At 38.4% G+C, this 15,570-nt stretch overlaps 2 protein-coding genes across 16 annotated transcripts in view; one reads left to right on the top strand and one right to left on the bottom strand.

The window, feature by feature from the left end:
• Positions 1-15,570, bottom strand: part of LOC128929027 (uncharacterized) — a 106,601-nt gene that overhangs the window by 81,473 nt on the left and 9,558 nt on the right. The gene's annotated exons all lie outside the window — the stretch shown is intronic.
• CCDC81 (coiled-coil domain containing 81) overlaps positions 1-15,570 on the top strand; it is a 47,967-nt gene that overhangs the window by 30,440 nt on the left and 1,957 nt on the right. Inside the window, exons 7-14 of the mRNA XM_002754720.6 lie at positions 712-835; positions 3,107-3,194; positions 3,621-3,767; positions 4,719-4,823; positions 6,794-6,966; positions 9,338-9,416; positions 9,641-9,861; positions 14,634-14,759. Of these exons, the coding sequence (XP_002754766.1) occupies positions 712-835; positions 3,107-3,194; positions 3,621-3,767; positions 4,719-4,823; positions 6,794-6,966; positions 9,338-9,416; positions 9,641-9,861; positions 14,634-14,759 (1,063 nt within the window). The remainder of the gene's footprint in view (positions 1-711; positions 836-3,106; positions 3,195-3,620; positions 3,768-4,718; positions 4,824-6,793; positions 6,967-9,337; positions 9,417-9,640; positions 9,862-14,633; positions 14,760-15,570) is intronic.

Genomic DNA, 15,570 nt, shown 5'->3' with positions numbered 1-15,570 from the left:
ACCCTGCCTCTACTACAAATACAAATACCAAAAAAAAAAAAATTAGCTGGGCATGGTGGCACATGCTACTTGGGAGACAGGTGGGAGAATTGCTTGAACCTGGGAGGCAGAGGTTGCAGTGAGTTGAGATTGGCCTACTGCACTCCAGCCTAGGTGACATAGGGAGACTGTCTTAAAAAAAAAAAAAAAAAAGACTGCAACATTTATTGTGACTTAGACATTTTGCATCATTGTATTAAGTTGTTATTTATTAAATATACATAAAGCACTTAGCACTGTTAGCACATAAGATGACCTCCAAATGGGAGCTCTCACTTTTTTGTTTATATCTTATTTTTCTCTTCAAATATATCTATTGAAAGATTTTTACAGGCAAAATATCTAAATCTATAGACATCAATGTTGGGAAACTGCCACTGTTCATTTATCTTAAGAAATGTTATCTAAACTAACATGTCTTCTGGTCATGTTATATTCAGCCCACTTCCTCCATTTATATTACTTGCCTCTTTGTATCCTCTAAATGCTTAGCACAGTGCTTTCTTTGCAGATATACAGCAAAAACATCTTTTATACCACAATAGGACAAAGGATGATTATTTAAAGATAAGAGAGTATATCAGATAGGAAAATTTCTCTTGTCAAAAACTACCCAGTTAGTGGTTTGAGAGTTTACAGGAAACTCACGTTCATTCATTCTTTATTCTATAGATATCTCATCACCCAAGAGACTTCAAGATAGACAAGCTTTGTTCCCTGCCAGAGTGACAAATGTCAGCTTGCTAGAAAAGTCTGAGCGAAGTGAGAGTGGTGGGAAGATTATGACCCATGAAAGGTAATGCATTGACCTCTTTTTTCGTTGTACTTTACTAAGTATATTTTTGAGTCATTGCTTGATGGAGGGAATTGTAATTGTTTGTTACTTCAGTTATCCAGTGTTGAGAACTTTCTATATGCAAGGTGATGGGAATAATAAAGGTGACCAAAGTTCACTACCTAGTGGGAAAGCCAGACATATGCGGAGGGATAAATTACAATTCAGTGGGATATATGTTATGACACAGATGGAAACAAAATAGCACAGAGTTGGGATCATCTAACTTTTTCTGTAGATTTGGGCTTCCCCTATTTTCTGAGTGCTTGGATATTATGATATGACACAGTGTTATATTTACATCAAACTGGAAAGTAGTTTTGCCTAACACAGCCGGCACTCCATTAGTTCTCAATAAACATTACTTGAATGAATGAGCGTATTACAATTTATCATGTTTTTTTTCTTCATGTGATGGTATGTCAGAAGAATTTTATAATATTTTCTCCTTCTCTCTTTGGGTAGGATACTTTTTAAGACCTCACATCAGTCAACCATACTCAACCATGCTCATTAAGTGTTTACTGAGCACCCAACTTTGTACTTTGCATTGTGTTGCCAAACTTCAATTTATTAATGTGTCAAAATTTATCAGCTATCATGTGTGCAATTTATGTACTTTGTGGATTACTAAAGTCATATTAAAAACTCTAAACATGCTTGTTTTGGATAATATCACTGTTATGAAAGATAATTGAGAATTCGATGTATAATCCTGGGAATTTAATTCAATACAACAAACACTGAACACCACCATGTGCCTGTCAGGTACTATTCTAGGCACTGAAGATTCAGAGTTACGTATGTATAAACCTGCTATTATAAAACTTACAATCTTGTAGGAAGACTGAATTAAATAAACAATGTATGCAATGAAGACAACAAGAAAAAAAAAAAGTACAGAGGTTGACAGTTGTCCTGATGCAATGTCTGAGTCAATCTGATTGTCATTCTTTCTTGTAGCTTTTAACAATCTTTCTTATTTCTTGATGTTCTGCATGACTATTCTTAGGAGTCATGACTTTCTGGAAAATTCTTACCTGTTATTTTCTAGAATATTGTCCTTTGCCATTCCCTTTATTCTAAAAATTCAGTCCTATTAAATTTATGTTTGAGCTTCTGAATCTGTTCTCTATTTCTCAACTTACTTTTAAATATTTTCATTCTTGGCTGGGTGCCATGGCTCACACCTGTAATCCCAGCACTTTGGGAGGCTGAGCTGGATGGATCACAAGATCAGGAGTCTGAGACCAGCCTGGCCAACATGGTAAAACCCTGTCTCTACTAAAAATACAAAAGTTAGCCAGGAATGGTGGCAGGCGCCTGTAATCTCAGCTACTCAGGAGGCCAAGGCAGGAGAATTGCTTGAACCTAGAAGACAGAGGTTGCAGTGAGCTAAGATCATGCCATTGCTCTGCAGCCTGGGCAATAGAGCACGACACTGTCTCAAAATAAATAAATAAACAAAATAATAATAATAATAAATATTTTCATTCTTGGAGCTGCTTTTAGGTGATATTATCAGTCCTATTTCTAATGAATTAATACTAGCATTAGTATTAATACTCACCTCTAATTAATCTCCCTCCACCATACTGACCACAGGCACCTCCTACCTGAAGAACTGCACTGGTTTGTTTGCTTGGAATGTCTTTACCATCAGATATCTACACTGCTGCTCCCTTACTTCCTTCAGCTATTTACTCATATGTCACTTGCTTGGCGAGAACTTCCCTGGTCATTCTCTTTACAGTTTAACACTCCATTAATCCAGCACTGCAAGTCATTTATCCTCAAGGAACATACTGTAGAGTTCACTTATTTATCTTGTCATTGGCTCTCTATTCCCACAGAATGTTAATTATTCGAGGACAAGGACTTTTGTATGTGCATATTTTGTTCTTCATTGCTTCTCTTGTGCTTAGAACAGTGCACATAGTAAGCACTCAATACATTTCTGTGGAATGGATGCATTTCATCACCATTTCACAGAATTGGTAACTGAGACTTTGCAAGATTACACAGCTTGTCTGATGGCAGTCATGTTGTAAGCAAGAAAGCTAGGATTCAAACTCACCTTTATCTGACACAAATTCTTAACCTCTATACATACAGCTGCTCTGAAGTAATCCACTGAGATATTTTTCTTTATATTTATACTTGCCTCTAAAATTATTATTGCTTTTGAGGTCAGACTGTATGAAACATTAATTAATTGCATTCTTTTTATAGCTTATCATCTCCAGATTGTCTGAAACATGCCAATGAGATGAAGCCCAAAACAGCTCCAGCTTGCCAGGATCATAATAAGGCAGGACAGGTACAGTGTTTCCAAACAAATAAAGCCCTGTCAGAATCTTATTCTGATTTTTATTTCCCAAAGAGAGTTCTGAGAATCTCTCTTGCTTAATTATATGGGTCTGGCTCAAGTACTCAAGTGTTCAGACTCAAAACTGGACTATTATAAATCTATCTACTAGTCAAGATATACTGGTACACAAAAAAAGAGTTGAGAAATCCCTTTCTTTGTTTCAGTTGCTATAAATACTTCTGATGAAGTGAGAGTTCAGAAAATTCTTCAGAGTATTTCTGGGCTCCACTCTGCAAATTTCATTTTGCTGTCACTAATATATCCTTTAATAACATGTTTCTTGATACACCTAGCCATTGGAAAGCTTGTGAAGGGAAAGTGAAAGCAAAAAGGTAAAATGCAAAAATTTATTTGTCCCGAAATTTGGGATTGTAGGAAATGTGCTATGTATGTTTGCAACGAGCCCAACGAAATTCCCCGTTGTACTACAGTGAGGAAAGGAGGAAGAGAGAGATAGAAGATGAGAGACTCATACAGCAATATCAGATGCTGAAAGATCAGGAGGTTCTCTTCAGACACCAGGTAGTTCAATATCTTGATTAGTCTTTTATATGGGGTAGTAGAATATGATTATATAATGTAATTTATTATTATCATTTATTGACACAGGGTTGCACTCTGTCACCCAGGCTGCAGTGCAGTGGCACAATCTCTGCTCACTGCAGCCTCGACCTACTTGTGCCCAGGTGATCCCTTCCACCTCAGCCTCCAGATTAGCTGGGACTACAGGCACACGTCACTATACCCAGTTAATTTTTGTATTTTTTGTAGAGACTGATCTTCAACGCCTGGGTTCAAGCATTCCTCCCACCTCTGCCTCCCATAGTACTAGAATTACAGGGATGAGCACTGAGCCAAGCCTATCATGTAATTTAAAAATGTTCCATCATATGTCTGTACTGTGACATATCTAATCATGTATTTACTGTTGGACTAAAACTTGTGTGGAAGTTTTCACTAATAATGAACAACAATGGGATGAATATCCATGTAGTTGGATGTTTGCACATCTCACTGATTTTTTTTTAACCCATAAGATCTGAATTTTAAAGGTGAAATTATTGGATTCATGTTATTTTATTTTTTTATTTCTGATAAAACATAACTCTGGTGAAGGCTTTTACCCTTCAGATTCACGTCCTATTTCAAGCAAAGACATAATGACACTTTTATACTTGCCGTTTCCAGATGTACGTGGTGTCTAATAATTGACCCTAATGCCTGCCCTTTCCTGCATTTGTGATGAATCCTTCCATTCCTTAGATCTCTCTAGTGGTGGTACCTAAAGGCCAAGGACAAGAAATAAAATACCTTTCCCAATATACTTTTATAAATTTATAGGGATATCAGAAAACACAAATGCCTCCAAAAGGCAGATTTCTACCATGTATTTTAATGTAATAGAATTAAAATTTTTAGAGGCTCCACTTCAATATGTAACTAAAAATTAAACTTTTTTTTTTTTTGCAATAGATGAAAAGTCTGGCTATTAGAGAACAGAATCAGAAAAATGCTGCCTATAATCTTGGAGTTGCTGAAGCTATAAGAAACCACAAGAATGTGAAACCGGAATTTTATGTAAGTCTTTCAAAAATTTCTATTGCTAACACTTACCCCATCTGTGAGCCTTTGGACCCACTCTCTGTATTGTAAGTCATGCCTTTCCTTTTAAGCAGCAGAGCTGACAAGTGGGTGGTAGAGTTTGAAGTCTTCTTCTAGGGCAGGCCTTGTCCAGTGTCTATAGCCACACTATTCACATACACTGTACTGTTCCTGTTAGTCACTGCAGCCCTTATTAATTATGGTAATTCTCAACCAAGACCTGGGATGAGTGGAAAGGAGGGAGGAGTATGCTACTAGAGCCCAGCGCTAGGACCTAAAAGAACCAGCAGAATCAGCATCACCTAGGAGTTTGCTGTAAGTGCTGAATCAAGGGCCCTATGCCAGACTTCCTTAATGGGTATCTACAGTGGAATAAGATCACCAAGTGATTTGTATTTGCATTAATGTTTAAGAAATCCAGATTCACATGGTGGTGAGCCAACCGCTTCCGCTGCTTGATTTAATGATTTCAATCATCATGTGCCTACCTTTATTTCTGCCTAAAACTTTCTCTTTATATACCATCATCTAGGCAGTCGATGCTCCAGATGTAAATCTAATAAAATGTTTTATTTATTTATTTATCATTGAACATTTATTAAATTCCTCTATGCCAGCCACTGTGCTGGTGTTTAGGAATACAAGGTTCCCTCTTGTGAAGAGGTCTCTAGTGGGAGACAGACTCTTAAAGAGACAACTGTGTGGTATAATAAATGTGATGATAAATCTCTGAAAAGGGCACTGAAAGAAGCAAAAGAAGAGATTCATTAACCTAGACCAGAGATCTGGGAAGACTTTCTGGCATACAAGAGTTAGGTAAAGAAACCAAGGGAGGAAGAGCATTCCAGGCAGGGAAGCAGGGAAAGAGGGATGGAGAGAGAGCATCGGGCTTCTGAAATTTAGGCATGATCTTTCTCTCTTCTTATATATAAGCTCCAGATTATATTTATCACTGTTCACTGTGTATCTCTTCTTTGATATATCTATATACATCTTAAATTTTAAAAGACCTAAACAGAACTTTTGATTCCCTTTGTAACCTGTTCTTTTCTGTTTTCTCATGTTAGTAAGTGGCATCACCAACCAGCCATTTTTGCACAAAACTATGTCTAGTCATGATCCCAGCATTCCTTTCTCTGTTCCTGACATCCGATCATCTGCAGGTCCAGCTACTTCTACCTCCCCAATGTATCCGATATCTGTTCAAATGTCTTCATCTTTAATGTTGCCACACTGAAAGTGCTGCCAAGCCACACTGTTAGGCCCGATGTCTGTAATACTTCCCTTAGATTCACTGCTTACATTCTTGCTCTCCTATAATTTATTCTCCACAAAGCAGCCAAAGTAATATTTTAATATGGTTAGTCAAAACATACTATTTTCCCATTTAAAACCTCCACTGGCCTCCTGTTGAGCCAAAATGAAATTTAGACTCCCCATCTTGACCTATCAAATCCTACACATTTTGACTCCTGCCTTCCTCTTGGTCATCATGCTTTCTACTTTCCCTTGGTTACTATGCCTCAGCCACAGAGACCTTTTTTTTCTGCTTATCGAACATGCTTAGCTTGTTTCCATCTAGTGTCTTTGCACTTAATGTTCCTTCTGTATGGAACACAGGTCTCCCTGATATTTACAGTGAAGGTGATTCATCTTCTCCATGGAAAAACCTTCCCTAATAACCAACCAATTTAGTTATTTTCCAACCCAGCCACCTGCTATCACAAGGGCTTCATAGCACTTGGCACTATCTTAAATGACTGATGTCTTGTTTACTTGTTCAGTCTCCTGCCCAGCATGCAGGCTTGATGAGTGTGAGGATCTCTGCTGTTGTTCACTGCTGTATCATAATTAAGAAATGCTTTCTGATTGATTTTAGTTTTCTGAATTATTAACCTTGTTTTTTGGTATTCTAGCATAAATGAATTGCTTCTCTTTCATTCTAGAAATCCTTCCTATTTGACAAACGGCCACTTAGTCCTGCACTTAATGCTCTTAAGAAAGAGGAATATTCCCAGGGTCTCCTGAAACAAATGGATAACAGACGGGAAAACGAAATAAAGCAAAGACAAAACAGAGAGTTGATGGACCACCTGGAACAAGTGCAACTTACAGAGGAGTGAGTCAGCTACCCATGCTCTGAAAAATAGATTTGGAATTTTCATGTGAAGTTAATTTCCATGTAGGATTGTATCAGCATTAGTAGTTTCATTAACACCACTGTAGCCAACTGAGCAAACTAACCCAGTTAGCAGCCAGTACTAAAATGGGAAAAGTTCCCTTGTCTCCCTCACAGGGTGTATAATGGGAATGCGGCTGGCTTCTTCAGTGCCCTGCTGCTCAAACCTCTAGGGGATCATACAGACGGGCAGGCTGTGGGGCTCTGACCCCAAGGCAGTATCTAGGGGTGAATGTTTACAGCTCCTGAAGCCCCAGTGGGCATGTATTACAGGGTGCTCTTTTAGTCTAGCCGTCTATAGGTGGCTTGTGTTAGTCAGTGCAATTAGACCCCTGCCTTATCGCAAGGAGAGAGGGCTTTCTGTATCCGAGGGTTCTTGCCTTGGTGTACCCAAGAACTGGATCACACATGGGCTTGGAGAATGACTGCAAGGTTTTATTGCCCAGAAGTAGCTTTCAGCAGATGGATGAGCCTGAAGGGAGATGGTTTTCCCCTGGAGTTGGGCTGCATAGCAGCCCGGGCTCCCCTCCAACTACCCCAACCAAACTCCATGTCATTCTACTGGTTGATGGCCTGCTGGCGTGCCGGTGCCTGTTGGTGTGCTCTGCACAACTCTCAACATCCAGCCACTTGTGGTTACTCCGCCGATGTGTTTTTCTCAACATCCAGCCACTTGGGTGCCTGCTTGCTAGGGTCTCAGGGGGTTTTACAGGCAAAGGATCAGGGTGTGGCCAGCCAGGGTGGTCTTGAGAAATGCATTTGGGCAGGAAAATAAAAATGCCTGTCCTCATCTAGGACTGTGGATACAGATGGAGTTCTAGTCAGGGACCACGCCCTTCCCCGCTCCGAATCATTTAAAGGTACCACACTCTTCCCTTCCCAGCACTTCCTTTCTGTATCAATACCATCATTTTTTATTACAAAATTGAAAAAGCTGCCATAGTTATTATAGTAGTGATGGCCAATCTGTAATTACTATAACATAGAGCATCATTTTGTATTGTTTTTGCAATCAATACCAGCAGACCGAGAAAGGGACTCGTCTTGAGTAGCCGTTCCTTGCTATTTGATGTTCAAATGACCTCATGGCAAAGCTGAGGTTTTATTATAATTATGTAGGGGTGTCCCATGGAACCTGAGGGCAGGAATGTACAGGGAATATAGGAAGGACTGGAACCAGGGACTAAAAAGCCATGTAGAGTGGCTTTCCCTCTGCTTACACACATGCTCCTTAGTTGACATCATCTGTGTTCCAGCTCAAACTTGGAGAATGTTAGTCTCAATTCCAATTTTTCAGGAAAGAGAATCTGATTGGTTCAGATTGGGCTATCTGAGGCCTGGGACAGGGTCAGGGACATGGAGTTTATATTTGCCTAAGGAGGCGCACATTTTTGCTGCTGAGATTAGGAAAACAATTGTGGAGGCCATTATAGTGTGAACTCCTAAAACAAATAAGAACCTAGTTTCTGTGATGAAAAAAATCTATTTCTATAAAATGTATATGTTCCACTGTACTCACTTGAAAGATCATATGTGTTTTTAGAGGTTACATATAAAAGAACCATAATTTTTAATAGAATAGGTTACTTAAGAGATTTCAAAATAAATCAGTTTATAGAATGGTCACTTCCTGCTTTCTTATCTAGATTTTTTTTGTTTGTTTTCTTTTTTTCTTTAGATTTTTAAAAGAACTGGTGGGTGTGGTAAGAGGTGGAGTGGTGGTAGTGTGTTGGCTGTTTTAGTAGTAATGCATTTAGACAATATGGTCAGTCACCTGCCTATACCTGTCCTGTTTGTCCTGTGTTCAATACACTGTTCACTAGCCTATGAATTTTTTTTTTTTTTTCAGATGGAGTCTTGCTCTGTCGCCCAGGTTGGAGTGAGGTGGTGTGATTTTGGCTCACTGCAGCCTCCTCCTCCCAGGTTCATGCGATTCTCCTACCTCTGCTTCCTGAGTAGCTGGGACTACAAGTGCCCACCATTGCCCCTGGCTAATTTTTATATTTTTAATGGAGACAGGGTTTCATCATGTTGGCCAGGTTGGTCTCGGATTCCTGATCTCAAGTGATCTGCCCACTTCAGCCTCCCCAAGTGCTGGGATTACAGGCGTGAGCCACTGTGCCTGGCCGCCTATGGATCTGAATTACTCTTTTCTTTCTTAAAAATGAAAGCTACCAGAATAAAACATCAATTTTTATTTACCAGACTCTCATTCCTATTTAATACTTACTAAATATGTTTTGATAATATTAATCCGTATTACTAAAGACTGAAAAACTGTGCTTCACATTCTCCTGTTCTTAACTGCCAGACTTGCTGCACAAAGAGTGAAATTTTTAAAAGACAAGAAGGAAGAAACAGAGTGTTACAGGCGAGCTTTGGATGTACAGGTGAGGGGACAAATATTATTGTTTTAAAAATTATGCAGCATTTTAGCAACATTCTAAAATATATGTAAGTTGTTACAAATATTCTTAGGTATTATGCATTTGGTGGTTTTTGAGCTCCTCATTCTTTCTTGTAAGACATTGGTAGTTTACCACATTACAGGGTTGTGCATAAAGCTTATTCCCTGGTAGAATGATAACCTGCATTATGTATATCCCTGTTTAAGCTAAAGAACAAACCTTCCCAGCTGCCCCTCTTTGAGCCAGACTCCTCCGAGCCCATCTTTGGTAAGGATGAAGGTGAACTGATGGTGGGAAAGCAAAAGCGAGAACAGAACTACATGAAACACCAGCTGGAGGCAGCTGCTAACCACAAGAGGAAAGCCATTCTGCATCAACTAGTGGACCAGAGACGGGATTTACAAATGCTTCAGAGGACACAAAGGGAGTAAGGAGACCCTCATCGTTCTCCCTCTACCTCTCCTCACTTATTCCCACTCCTTTCTGTCTCTTTCTCCATCCTGTCCCTGCCCCTCATCTTTGTCATACAATAGTAGAAAAGAATAACAGCTAACATACTGAGGAGTTAATTGTGCAAGACATTGTTTTAAACTTATTGCATGCTTCATCTTATTTTATCCTAATTCATTATATGAAGAAAAAGTTATTAAATAAGTTTTTAAGAACTTCTCTTGACACTTTACTGTTTTCCCAAGTGGTTGTACTACTTTACATTCCCAATCAATAGTGTTTGAGAATTCTAGTCTTCCCCATCATTCCCAGCACTTGGTTTAATCAGCCTTTATTTTATTTTATTGATTGAGACAGGGTTTTGTTCTGTCACCCAGGCTGGAGTACAGTGACATAATCATGGCTCACTGCAGCCTCAACATCCTGGACTCAAGTAATTCTCCCACCTCAGCCTCTGGAGTAGCTGGGACTACAGGCAAATGCCACCATGCCCAGCCAATTTTTAAATTTTTTTGTGGAGGCAGGGTCTCACTATGTTACTGAGGCTGGTCTTGAACTTCTAAATTCAAGCGATCCCCCGCCTCAGCTTCCTAAAGTGTTGGGATTACAGGTGTGAGCCATAGCACCTGGCCTGATCAGTCTTCTTAATTTTAGCTGTTCTAATAGGGGCATACTGGTGTCTCAAGCTTAACTTGCATTTCTTTAATGACTAGTGATGTTGAACATAATTTCATGTGCCTATTTGCCATCCGTGTATCTTCTTTGGTTGAGAGTATAAAGTATCAATTCAAATCTTTTGCTTATTTTATAAATTGTTTTCTTATTGTTGAGTTTTGAAAGTTCTTTATATTTTCTGTGTACAAGTCCTTTATCTATTTGTAAAACCTAAACATGCCTGAAAGGAAGATATCTTTCCCACTGATTTTTTAAAACAAATTATTCCCTTAGGAAAGAATTCAGCTCCTCGTTAGCTTCTGTTTTCTAGCAGTAGAACCACCATCAGTTGTCTCACAGTGGCTTTGACTGTCCTTGTGTGCTTTCCATAGTCAGATCTGGGACCCTTTATATTTGTTGCTAAGACTGTTGTTACTTCCTCTTCTGTGTCTAGCTGTTTGCTTCTCTAGTTATTTCCTAAACTTGGAATCAGGAGGGTTAAACTCTGTCACTTTTAAGTTGTATGACTTGGGCCAGATCACACATAAGGAGCCTTATTTTCCTCATATGAGAAAGAAGGATAATCATATCTGTCCCTCCCATCCTTACTGGGAGAATGTGAGAACATTTTTGGGAACTGTAAAGCTCTGAACAAATCCTTGTTTCTGTATTGGTCAGATTCTTGTTTTCTGTTTACAGATTCTTTACTGGTTATTGCATTTTCCCTTATCTTTTCCAACTCCCTGCCCTTCTCTGGTTCATCTAAACATGTGATCTTAGATTCTCTTGTGACAAACAGAAGGCTACTTTCTTTTTTTTTTTTTTTTTTTGAGACCGAGTTTGGCTTTTGTTACCCAGGCTGGAGTGCAATGGCGCAATCTCGGCTCACCGCAACCTCAGCCTCCTGGGTTCAGGCAATTCTCCTGCCTCAGCCTCCTGAGTAGATGGGATTACAGGCACGCGCCACCATGCCCAGCTAATTTTTTGTATTTTTAGTAGAGACGGGGTTTCACCATGTTAACCAGGATTGACTCGATCTCTTGACCTTGTGATCTACCCGCCTCGGCCTCCCAAAGTGCTGGGATTTCAGGCTTGAGCCACTGCGCCAGGCCTAGAAGCCTACTTTCTTTCAGAGGGAATAATTTAGTCAATGTGATCCAGACAGGACTGCTAAGGTATTTATACTTGTTTTTTTTTCTTTTTGCTCTTATTTTCAAAAGTAACAATTCATGCTCATTAAAAAAGTCAACTGAAGGTTAGCTGGGTATGGTGGCTCATGTCTGTAATCCCAACACTTTGGGAGGCTGAGGCGGACAGATCACTTGAGCCCAGGAATTTAAGACCAGCCTGGGCAACACAGTGAAATCCTGCCTCTACTAAAAATACAAAAATTAGCTGGGTGTGGTGGTGTGCGCCTGCAATCCCAGCTACTAGGGTGGCTGAGGCACAAGAATGCTTGAACCTGGGAGGCAGAGTTTGCAGTGAGCTGAGATTGTGCCTCGAAAAATAAATAAAGGTCAATAATCTCCCCTACTATTTTTGTAAAAAATAATTTAAAATGTAGGTTACATATTAACTTTAATTATTTTTTACAAAACACTAAAACCAATTTTTCCTATTTAAGCAATATGCACATATTTTTCTTCTTTTGTAAATGAAATTGTCTATGAGATCTTATCTATTACTCTGCAAACTAATCTTTCTTTAACCTAACAATGTCATGTACAAGTTAGGACATATATACAAGATTCATTCTTCTTTTATAGCAGCATATTAACCATAATATAGATGTATAATTTAACTTTTGCATTATTCATGGACATTCACTTTGCTTCCAGATATTTTGCTGTTACAAATTCTGTATTAAACATTCTTAATATACATTTTTTATACTGGTTCTTTTGTTTCTATCAAATTCCCAACAGTGGGGCTGCTGGATCAAGTATATGGTACATTTAATTTTCCTTTTTTTTTTTGAGACAGAGTCTCGCTCTGTCACCCAGGCTGGAATGCAGAGGTGGGATCTTGGCTCACTAAAACTTCTGCTTCTTGGGTTCAAGGGATTCTCATGCCTCAGCCTCATGAGTAGCTGGGACTACAGGTGTATGCTACCACTCCTGGCTAATGTATGATACATCTGAAATATTACCAGATACTGACAGTTAAATTTCCTAGAAGGTATAGCAGCTTGCTTCTCAGCAATGTTGTGAGAATCCTAGTTGTCCCCGGCACCATCTCTGCCTCATTTTCTTTCTAGGTATTTAAATTAAAATTTTAATCTGTTCTTTAAAAATAACATATCAATGGACAAAAAGCAAATGAAAAAATAATTAACAACACAAGTTATTATGAAAGTGAAATCCAAAATCACAGTGAGATACCATGTCACATCCATCAGGATGGCCATTATGGAAAAAAAAAGTGCTGGTGAGGAGAAGTAGAAACCTTTGTGTACTGTTGGTGTGAACACAAAATGGTACAGTTGCTATGGAAAACAGTATGGTAGTTTCTCAAAAATTAAAAATATAACTACTATATCATTCAGTAATTTTTTCTGGGTATTTATTCAAAATAACTGCAAGCTGATACAGCCATGTTCATAGCAGCACTTTTTATAACTGTCAAGAAGTCGAAGAATCCCAAGTATCCATTGACAGATGAATGGATAAACAAAATGGAGTGTGTGTATTATACATACATACAAGGTACAATGGAATTGTTATTCACTCTTAAAAAGGAAGAAAGTTCTAACACACGCTCTACCATGGATGAACCTCAAGGTCATTATGTTAAGTGAAATAAACCAGACACAAAAAGACAAATACTGTATGAGTCCACTTATATGAGTTATCCAGAGAAGTAAAATTCATAGAAACAAAGTAGAATGGTAGTTGCCAAGGACTAGAGGAGGGAGAAACGGGGAGTTGTTTAATGGGTGCAGAGTTTCAGTTTTGTAAGGTGAAAGAATTCTGGAGATCGGTTGCCTAACAACATGAATGGACTTAACAGCAAATAACTGTACACTTGGAAATGGTTAAGATAGTAGGTTTTGTTATGTGTTTTTTTAAACCACTATTTAAAATCTACGAAAAGAAAAATAACTTATGAAAAAAGTAATAGGTGCTCTTCAGTCACTGAGCTCCAATTACATTATCAGCATTGGCACTTTCTGTGGATCATTTGGTCTTTATAATAACCACACAATAGCTGTTGAATCAATGCTTGTTAGATGAAAAGGTGTGCCATTTCAGGAAAAAGCGAGACAGTAGAGAGGATATTAACTGATTTTTATTGGAGGATCCTGACACCCAGTGGCTGTTGCTACCTCTAACAAAAAGCCCTTCAGAGCAGGCTACATCAACAGTTACACTTTGAGAACTGACAGTAGTACACCTTTCAGTTTGACAAGAAATAGACACGCATAATTTGAACCAGGCTTAAAGTAATTCACAACAGTGGTGATGGTGCTTTTGGAGACCAGTGATAGAAACACAACACTGAGAATATCTCCATATGAAGAGAGAGATTATACTGCAGTCACTTCTTTGATGACATGGCTTTCACAAAACATTCCTTTTTTTTTTTTCTTGCCTTCTTCACAATGTTATTGTTTTCTCTATTTTCTTTTCCCTTGCTTAGCCACTTCTGTTTATTTTCTCTTCTTCTAGACTTTCATTTGTATACCTATCTGTTTTGCCGTGTAAAATGCCTGCAGTGATTGGTAGGCTGAGTACTGGTAGCTGAGAGACTGGACTGAAAGGAAAGAAACAGAGTATAGGAAATCCATTTGGGATGATTCTTCAGATGAGTTAAATTAGCCTCAAAGGAAATTAATGGTTTTACAGGCTGAAGTTGTTAATTGGAAAAGGGTTTCAATCCTATTAAATCAAACCAGGATTTAAGATGAAAGACCTCTAACCCAGAAATTATTTGAGAGCTAGGAATTTCACTATGCTTTTATACTGTTCACGCTTTTTAGTATGAACAAAATCAGAAGGTTTTTTTTGTTTAATTTAACATAAAAGGAATTGGGATCCCAAAGTTGGTACATGCCCTTCCAAGTATTACGGAGTCAGGCTGTTTCTTTTTTTCCAGGCGCTTAGCAGACAAAACTGCTGAGCTGGCGCGAGTGAAAAGAATCAACCAATGCTTACAGGAGGACTGGGAAAGGAGTGCTGCGATGAAGCAGCAGCGAGACCTGGAGGAGAAGGCTTTCGAACGGTAATGCCTGATTAAAACCTCAAAATCTTCCTGCTCCTTGTTTACTTTCCTCTAATCCTCAGATGACAATAGCTTTCAAGTGCCAACTCCACTTGATTAGTAGTGGCTGCCTAGAGAACTTTGTAGCAAAAGCAAATGTGTATTCCATGGGAAATACTGCTGTGATTGATTAGAAATGTCTGTTATGGACAAGGTATTGGAGAATGCTGAGCTGTATGCTAGGTATTTACTAACCCTGCTCTAATATTTGCCTCTGCCTAAGGTGGCTTTTTCTTTTTGTGGAGGGTGAAGATTCTCTTTGGAAATAACTATTTGGAAGTAGGGTGGTGAGTTTCCAATCTGAACATTTTCAAGACTTTGGGAATGGTTATTTAAGAGCAGGACCAGGGGTTATAAGATTGGCAATTGGAAAAGTAAGATGCCTATTATGGAGTCAACCAAGAACATCTTTCTGAAATTATTATATATCTTCCCCTTCTCCTCAGCTTAAATACTCACATCACTACTCTTGTATTACACTTTGAAAAAAATTAAAACACAAATGTAAGGTATGATTTTACAGCATGTTAAAAATTTGATGAAACAGATGAAGTCTATACAAATTATTAAAATCAAAATATACCAAAATAATAAACTGCCAATTATCAATTAATTTTTAATCATGGATAAAATTTGTATAATGGATCTTGATCTGTAACTCTACTTTTCCTTTCAGGTTTTCTTGTAAAGCATTTCTTGCTTGTCTTTCTAATGAGTAGAACCCAAAACAATAAAAGTATGAGTGGTGATATGGAAAACAGATTCTAAAGGA

The sequence above is a fragment of the Callithrix jacchus genome, chromosome 10 (genome assembly GCF_049354715.1).
Source record: "Callithrix jacchus isolate 240 chromosome 10, calJac240_pri, whole genome shotgun sequence".
In the NCBI taxonomy this organism is placed as follows: domain Eukaryota; kingdom Metazoa; phylum Chordata; class Mammalia; order Primates; family Cebidae; genus Callithrix; species Callithrix jacchus.
Note: the sequence above shows the minus strand (reverse complement) of the source record. Positions and strands in the feature narration are given on the sequence as shown.